The following is an 8,966-nucleotide window of genomic DNA, read 5'->3' as shown; positions in this document are numbered from 1 at the left end:
GCTTATAAATCATACATATTTATAAATGGTACTAACATGCTTACTTAAATTTATAAACATTTTCATAAGCTTTGTTACCCATTATTTCCAGAGCATAAAGTATTTTAAATAAACATTTACTAGGAATTAAATACGTCAGTTACAAAATTACCTCTCCGCGTGAGGAGACGGGGGCGATTTCACTGTTGGATTTCACTTCGTCCATTACACAGTAACTTTGAAAACTTTGTTCTTATTTAAAAATGACTTTCCTAAATTTCAAACACGATTGAAACTTTTTTTTTTTTTTTTTTTTTGGTTAACTTTCTTTTTAAAAAATAAATAGACAAGCTTTATTTTCATTTGCTCTCTTTTCTGCTTTCTTCTTTATCCACACTGGTCAAAACACAGGATTCTCAACATACTTCTGGAAAAAACACCCGGGTGTTAGTGCCCTGCTGGGAGCCGCGGCGCCGCACCACGCTCAGTCCACACCTCAACGCCTTTAATCCGCTGCGGCAAAACAGATAACTCATGTGCTTCGTAAGAACGTCGCCCAAGAAACCATGCAAACACTTAGAAAGTTTACAAACAGCTTCAAAAAACTAGAGCGTATGAAAGATTTTTTTTCTGCTAGAGAGAAAATAAACCCTAATACGAGCCCTTTGCTTTTTTTTTTTTTTTTTGTAGCTTTAAATGAAAATATTTACTTGCCAAATGATCACACCACATATTTTTCAGTAAAAAAGCATGCTTTTGATTAATAGAGGGTACAGTAATTACAGTATAATGGCACATAAAAAGAAACGTGATCACATCGTTTGAACAAAGGGCTGGGAAAATACTTAAGACAAACTTTGCAAATGAAAAAAAACAAACTTGGAGGCTTTTTAAACGCTGAGGTAAAAATTATAAACGGACTTTAAAAGACACCGAAGGCATCAAATCGATAAACAATCACTTAACATTTCTAAACGCTCTACCTGAATGTATTCAACACAAATCTAGTATTTGAAAATTCTGCTCGTTTATTCTGAGCACTAGCTAGCTTCACGGCCACTGGCGTTAACGTGCACTCAGACAAGACTTTATTTTAACCGCTGGCAAAATACCTCCGTGTTGAAACACAATAATTCAAATCACCAATTACCACAGCACCAGAATTCCAAAAAAAAAAAAAAAAAGAAGAAGAAGAAGAAGAAGAAAAAAAAAGTCAACATGCAAACCCTGTATCTCATCGTTCTTGGCCGATTCTGATATTCCAGCTCCCGTTCAGAATGTGCTGATGAGACCAACTTCGGATTCTTATTCTTTTATTACGAGAAGTTTTGCGTTTGAGCACTTTCAGGAAGGTACCAACATCGTAAAATTTTGCAGTCCCGGTTTATTACGTACTAAACCTGAAAGCGAAACGGCTCTTTGGGTTTAGGAGAACGAATTTGAGGATTTTATCTTTGGATTAGGAAAAGAGATTGCGATTTCTGCTTCTGCTGCTGGGCAGAACCGGTAGCTCGCTCCGGGCCGGAGCGGAGGCTGTGTCACGGCTACACCTCAAATCTCATCAACAACGAAACGAACAGAATCATGCACAGGCAAATGAAATTCAACCTCCCCCGCAACGCTGCAGGAGACGTTAAAAGCAGCAGGTAATGGAATAAGACTGGTGACCGGTGCTGCTAACTATTTCTTCTAACGAGATAGGAGCGAACGCTGGAATCGCTTCCACAGCAACAGAATCCTCTGACCACATTCCTCTGGCAGTCGCTTGCCCATCTCCCCCACTAAAAACATCAGACGGGAAAATAGTAAGGCAGCTGTTGGCTTCCATCAACCCCAAAGTGCAGCTCCGAACATTTCCAGTTTAGTCACACTCTGCTGGAACAGACGGGAGAAGCCAACGCGCTCCGCCGGCGGGGCTGCTTCAGCAGATTATTTGGGTTGTTTTCCAGCTCGCTTCGGCTTTCAGAGGACCCCGAAGCCAGGAGCCGTTCGGCAGAGAAACTGAGCCGGGCCCCTGGCTGAATTTTCCAAGTTTCATCACCATCATCATCATCATCATCATCACCATCTCTCTCTCTCTCAATCTCTCATTTTCTCGCGTCCCATCCTAATTCCAAGCCTCCTTCCCTGTGTCTGAGTCTGAGAGGTGCCAATTAAAAGGCTGATGACACAAGTGCAGAGAACTGTGGGCTAACACCACTAGTTGTCATGACTTCACTGAAGGGTCAAAACAGTTACATTATTAAATAACTATGTTGAATCACATTCAGGCATAGCTAAAATCAAAGCAGGGAACGTTAAAAGTATGCAAAGAAATTATATCGTTTGAGGTGGGGTGGGTAGGGTGATGTTTTTATAGGAAAACAAGACCTTTCTTACCTTTCCTAATTCCAATCAAGTTAGAAAATGGACAAAAAGAATGGCTAAACCAATATTCAACAGCATTACCAGGGCGATCATGACTGAGTTAGGGCCCTGAAAATAAAATAAAGATATCAGAATTAATGCACCCTTCGCCACAGCGCACAGCAATGAACACGACCCGACTTTGTAATTTCTACCTACGTTTCTAATTTCTTCTCTAATTCTCTGTAATTTTTGACCTTGCTCTGAAAGATTACCCAAATATTAAAGATACAGACCCTGCTCTTGAAACGCAGCCGTTACCCGTCGTGTTCGGGTGAGCTAAATATCACCTGTGTGAAAACGAGCTGGATAAATACAGGTGAGAGTATATTATTACCCCGTTCTTAATCGCCCTGAGATTAAACCACCTGACGAATATGACGGCATAAGCAAATGAAAGCAAACCCGCCGACACAACCCTCGCTTTAAAATAAAGTGAAACAAAGAACTGGAACGACTTCAGACAAGCCGGAGCACCGCTCCTCATCCTTACGGCAGGTTCCTTCCCCGATTCCAGCCCATTTCGATACAGAAAAAAGGCTTTTGCATGATAACGTGCTGCATGAAAAGAATTCCCTTTTTTTGATAACCAAAGGGGGGAAAAAAAAAGTTACTTACCACTGCACTAACATACCTAGCAAGGGTTCCATTACCTGCAGAATTACAAACGTGCTTTGATTTACTCTGACATTTAATGGTCATAAACCCTTATTTTATAGACTTATTTAGTGAAGAAATGAAAAGTCAAAACACTCCTTGCCTTCCTCGCTAGAGCTAAACTTGGTTGGAAAACTTGATTATCATGTAATTTTAGTCTTTCCGTGAAGCCAGAGAACAAGGTTTTTAATTCTTTTTAGCAGTTTTGGAAAAAAATCTTTTCAAGGTGGATGCTTTCTGAGGAGCAACTTGAAATAATCTCCTGAACAGAAGGAAATTCTCAGTTCCTCTGTTCTCCTCTTGACGTATTTGGTTACTACAACGTATTTTCACAGAGATTTGCATTTGCTTATAGATTAAGGTTGCACATTTACTGTAAGTAGAAAGAGAAAAACTCTTCACTCGGACAGTACTTCCCTAAATCACAAAAAAGGCCACAAAAAAAACATCTCTGCAGAAAACTACCTCCTGAGCTGCACGAGGATCGCTTGCATAAGAAGGTATATATTTCATTACAAATGACACCATTTTTTTTCACTTCCACGTGAAGCATGCCTTGCAGAAGTCCATTATGCTTCATGACAACGCTAACATTAGCTATATAATTCCTGGGATGCTGAAGTGTAAGAACTTGCTATTATTAATTTGCCGCAGGAGTGTAACTGGGAAGCTGTCGAATAGTACTTGTGTCGTCATTATATCACACGTTCTCATCCTGAAACGGTCTCATTAAACACTTTCTACAGCAGAACACACCTTTACATAGCTGTTAAGATGAACAGATGTGGACTGATAAGTTCTTGAATAAGTCACAAAACATGTCGAGTACTGCTTAAATCCCTGGGGAGTCTAAACTCAATCAGTGCCTCTGTCCATAAAGGCCGTGAAGTTCCCTTTGCATCTATTCAGAGTCATCTGCTCACGCTGAGGAACCAACTGTTCCAGTTCAAACGGTGACTGAGACTATCAGGATGCCAGTTAAACGTTGCCATAGGGGTAGAATCCCAGAATTGCCTGGGTTGGAAGGGACCTTTCAGACCATCGACTCCAACCATCAACCCAACACTGACAGAAACCATCACTAAACCATGTCTCTAAGCACTATGTCTGCCTGGCTTTTAAATACCTCCAGGGATGGGGACTCCACCACTGCCCTGGGCAGCCCGTTCCAATGGGCAATAACCCTTTCCCTGTAAAACTTGTTCCTAATATCCAATCTGAACCTCCCCTGGTGCAACTTGAGGCCGTTTCCTCTTGTCCCATCGCCTGTTCCTTGGGAGAAGAGACCGACCCCCCCTGGCTACACCCTCCTTTCAGGGAGTTGCAGAGAGCGAGAAGGTCTCCCCTCAGCCTCCTTTTCTCCAGGCTGAACACCCCCAGCTCCCTCAGCTGTTCCTCAGAATTTCTCCAGACCCTTCTCCTTGCTCTCCAGACCCCTCACCAGCTCCGTTGCCCTTCTCTGGACACGCTCCAGCCCCTCAATGGTTTTTTTGTGGTGAGGGGCCCCAAACTGGACACAGCACTGGAGGTGGGGCCTCACCAGTGCCCAGTACAGGGGGATGATCACTGTCCCAGTCCTATTAAATGTCAGGGTAACAGTATTGGCAGCAACATCCACATTGTGCTTAATGGCAGAATGTCTAAAATATTCACTAGGAAATCGAAGGCTACATTTAAAGTCACCTCAGTCAAAGGGATTTTGAACACCAAGTTCCCCACTTACGAGGGGTATGTTTTAACCATCGGGTCACAGAACAGAAGTGGAACCACGCTCCTTCCTTCTTACTGGGAGTGAGTCACTATGTGCCAAAGAATATGAGACACTTGGTGACAGAGAAGAGGCACAAAAGGAAAGCACGACTCCAGGCATGGTTATGTGTCTGACCACAGCACTGCAAGCAGCCTCGCTGGAGTAGTGTGGACCTCAAGGTTATTTTCCTCTTTCTCTTTCTGGCACAGTCAAAATTGTGCTGATTTGGGTACTTCTGTGCTTTTCTACTGTGAAGGAAATCCAAGTTCCCACCAGGATTCCCACCAAATGCCTTTGGCAACTGTGAGATTTATGCACAAAAGCCATATTGGAAGACTGAGCAATAAAACATGTTTTACTTGAAACAGCAGCTACTTTGAGAATGTCTCAGTTTGCTGTCTTGGAAGGTCAGTGTCAACACCCTTAGAATAAACTTTCCATTTAACAACTTCTTCTTTTGCAAAAAAATATATCCCAGGATCTCATGACAAAGAAAACCAGTATCTATATGTTAATGTTAAACCCTAAATCTCTTTATTCCTCCTCCACCTCTCCTTGGAGCAAGAGGTGGGGGAGAGCATCTGTTGCTGGTCATTGGCTGATTCGGCCTAAACCACAATGATATCTCTCAAAAGAAGTGGGATTACACAATTAATTTCCACTAAGATCTGGCCTCAGCATCTTTCTCTCTGGTGGTGAGACCCTGGCCCAGGTTGCCCAGAGAAGCTGTGGATGCCCCATCCCTGGAAGTGTTGAAATGGCGCTTGAGGGGTTGGATGGGGGATCCAACAGGTTGGATGGGGCTCTGAGCAACCTGGTCTAGTGAAAGATGTCCCTGCCCATGGCAGGGGGGATGGACTAGAGGACCTTTAAAGGTCCCTTCCAACCCAAACCATTCTATGATTCCAATAGGGACTTCTTGTGGACCAAAATCAGGTCAATATTTCCTTTCCATATGGGATCCCACGCAAAGATTTTAACGTTATACTGCACCAGGAACTGCAAGGAACCATGAAGGACCATTGCCCAATGCCATTAAAATTCCCTGGGAGTTGTCCGTCTAACGCTTTGCATATTTGAAAATAACAGCCACGGAAAACACTCTGATTTACTACTATTGAAAAAAAATTTGGACCTTTGGGGACTTTAGAGGAGGCAGGAACTCATTCGTAACCTGAAATCTATCCTGAACCAGCATCCTGACAGGTGCCAGACAGCTTTTGGTGGAATGGCAGGTTGGGACGGCAGCTCAAACAGCATCTCGGTGTCATTAGTGCCCCGTCGTACAGAATTTAGCGTGGTGGAGGGGAGGGGATGCTGTATTGATGCGCCTGTCAGTCAGGTGAGATAGACCCATCTCACCACAATAACATCAGATAAATCAGGCTAAAAACCCTGGGGACTAGGTGTGAATCGAGAGATCCCATCTACAAAGGAAGAAGAAAGTGACACCTTAAGAACCGGGCTGCTGATTTTATATGAAGATCAAAGAAAAACGTTATCTGTTCATGATAATGAGCCCATGCTTTACACAATGAAGTAAATCCCATCTCCTCGGGCCTGCCGCGTACGTTTTGTTTCCTCTTCTGATAACTACAACTTTCAGCCCAAAGCGTAATTTCCTGCTATATGAAAAAATGATCAAACGCTATTTGTGGAGCACATGGTTGTTCTGCAATAAACTACTACCTGCTTTGCAGACACCTACGAAACGAGCATTTAATGCTTTAAGACAAATACCATAAATAAGACGTTAGTGTCCTGCGAGGGCTTAAAATAGCAAAAGCCAAAATTAGTCTGAACAGTCCAAGAGTGACCAGAGCAGGTGCACTGAAGAAGCTGTAGCAGAAAAACTCTGGTCCTGCTTAAAAACTGCCCTTTCAGCTTCCAGTAAGCCAGACATTTCTGTAGTTAAAAATATAACCATACGATTAGTTTTCATTTGGGGAGGGAAGAAAGCTATTTTCCTAAAATGTAGTGCCAGGAAGTATTATGACTAGTCTTGTAATCCCATTGCATTAGGAATGTCCATTAAATTTAGCATAAAGTTCTTGCTCAGAGGTTTTTTTAGGATCAGGCAAATACTGATCTATTTTTTTTCTAACATCACGGTAGTTATATCCCTTACTAATGGGATGGGAAGAGAACAGAGATGAGAGCAGAAGCAAACGGGGTAACAGTCAGCAAAATGTAAGGATTTTAGATACAGGTATAAACTAGATCACTATGTACTCTGTGTGGCCTTACCAAGAAAAATCAAAAATCAAAAATCGTTACCGAGAAACCCAAAAAATGATGATATAGCAGAAGATTTGTGCCTGGGCTTGCACCTGATCTATGGCAACACGTCGGGCAAATCAAACGTGTATTCATGAATTAAGACTACAATGGTATTTTTTACAATTCGACTTTTTACCGAAGTCCAAGGCAATCCCAAATTAGCTGCCGTTCAAGGTGGGACATGCAAGACGATACTGGGGCTAGAGGCTGCTAACGAGCAATTAGAAACAGAAACAGTTAGTGCCGGTTTGTGGTCAAGTGTCTCCGTGCACACTTCACACGGTGGTAAATCCGAGATAATTTAAAGGTCCTTAACGCTCAGTGAAAAAAATCATGATTTAACCCTCAGTAGAGTAAACTCTTGAAAAAAGGCAGCTGTTTTGGAGCAGCTGATGAGCAGTGACTTTGTCACGGTGTTTTATGAACGTTTTCACATCGATAAAACCGTAACAGAGTCCTATGGCTCCTTCTTACGAGTTCTGAAATGATTCTAAACTTCAGTTTATCCAGGGAAACATACTGACGTACTTTATGTGCAGTGTGCTGGTATTTTTCAAGTGTAACACCAAAAGTAGGGATACCCAGAGAATCAATACTGTTCCTGTACATGACTTACTGCATAGATGATATTCGGGGACATCCTTAAGGATGTAACAGATTCACAGAAAATATGAACCACGAATTTTATTAATAAAACAGCTATGGCAGACTTCTCTGTAAATGGAGTTTAGTTTAAAGTTCTTAACCCGTATTAAAGTTTCTGTGGCATTCGGATGTGAGAAATGGCTTTGATGAAATAAATGAAAGGAAGAACTGAAAATCGTATGTCCTGTATCTATGTTCTTAAGGCTTTCTCACTAAAAACCTGGAAAAAGCATGGCACAATTTTATGCAGCACTTTCCAATAAACTCATGAAAGTGCTCGATAAATGTTATATTCATTTTGTACCCCAAACCCATCTTTTCTCATTCTCTTTTCGTAAGAGCGAGAGTTTCTTCTCTCTTTATATTTCTTTACAAGTATATTTTTAAACTTTTACGGAGGATCTGAGGCAGGCTTACTTTCAAACCACAACAAAATCATTTGTGGGGATGACTCTAAAGCAATTGCAATTACTGATTAAAGAAAAATAATTTCCCCAATGCAGCCCTAGAATTCTGAAGTCTCTCAACATTCAGAAGTGTTTGCGACAGAGAAGCACGCTTAGGTTGGTCTCTGTATAACTCCAGCTGCTCAGCTCAGTCCAGGAGCGCTGCGGAGCAGGCTGCTGCTTTCCGGAACTGAAAAACTGAAAGAATTTCAAAACTTGAAATTAAATGAAAATTAAATTTCTGAAATTCTGAAAATTAAAAAGAGACGTCTCCAGGGAGTGTTAAGAGTCATTCTGTACGACGTCTCTCCCTCAGGCTGCTGGGGCAGCAGGCTACTCCTTTCTGCTTTAACTTGTTTTTAGGATTTTTACTCATTTCAGCATTGTAAAGGAATAAGCGTGTAGGAAATTTATTTTATAAGGGCAAATTTATAGACACATGTGGAAGACATGTTTGGAAAAAGGCATACATCTACATGTATCTTAAAATGCTGCTATATTTAAAATGAGTTCCTAAACTCTACCTGCCTTCCTTAATGAAATGCTGATAATAAGAATAATGCAATTAGCGTGTTCCAAATGAGGCAGAGGGACAGTCCCCAGGTGACCTGTAATAACAGTAAACAAACAGTAGCTCACGTACAATATCTCCTCACCCTTCCACCTCTCCTGATAACAGGCTCTAGTTCACAGTTCTTATCCTGATTATTCTAGAAGGTCAATAAACTGCTCTTTAGGTGCCCTACTTGGGTTCTTCAGGTGAAGACTCCCTCAGCTCCAAACCATAGATTGGTTTGGATGGA

The 8,966-nt window shown here is 41.8% G+C and overlaps 1 protein-coding gene across 1 annotated transcript in view; it reads right to left on the bottom strand.

Annotated features, from left to right (window-relative positions):
* Nucleotides 1-296: 296 nt before the first annotated feature.
* JPH1 (junctophilin 1) overlaps nt 297-8,966 on the bottom strand; it is an 88,971-nt gene continuing 80,301 nt past the window's right edge. The window contains exons 5-6 of the mRNA XM_074146126.1: nt 2,359-2,454; nt 297-1,760 (exon numbers count right to left, since the gene is read on the bottom strand). Coding sequence (XP_074002227.1) covers nt 2,374-2,454 — 81 coding nt within the window. The 3' untranslated portion in view covers nt 297-1,760; nt 2,359-2,373. The remainder of the gene's footprint in view (nt 1,761-2,358; nt 2,455-8,966) is intronic.

Source organism: Numenius arquata, chromosome 4 (assembly GCF_964106895.1).
Source record: "Numenius arquata chromosome 4, bNumArq3.hap1.1, whole genome shotgun sequence".
Lineage (NCBI taxonomy): Eukaryota > Metazoa > Chordata > Aves > Charadriiformes > Scolopacidae > Numenius > Numenius arquata.
This window is presented reverse-complemented; position numbering and strand designations above follow the sequence as displayed.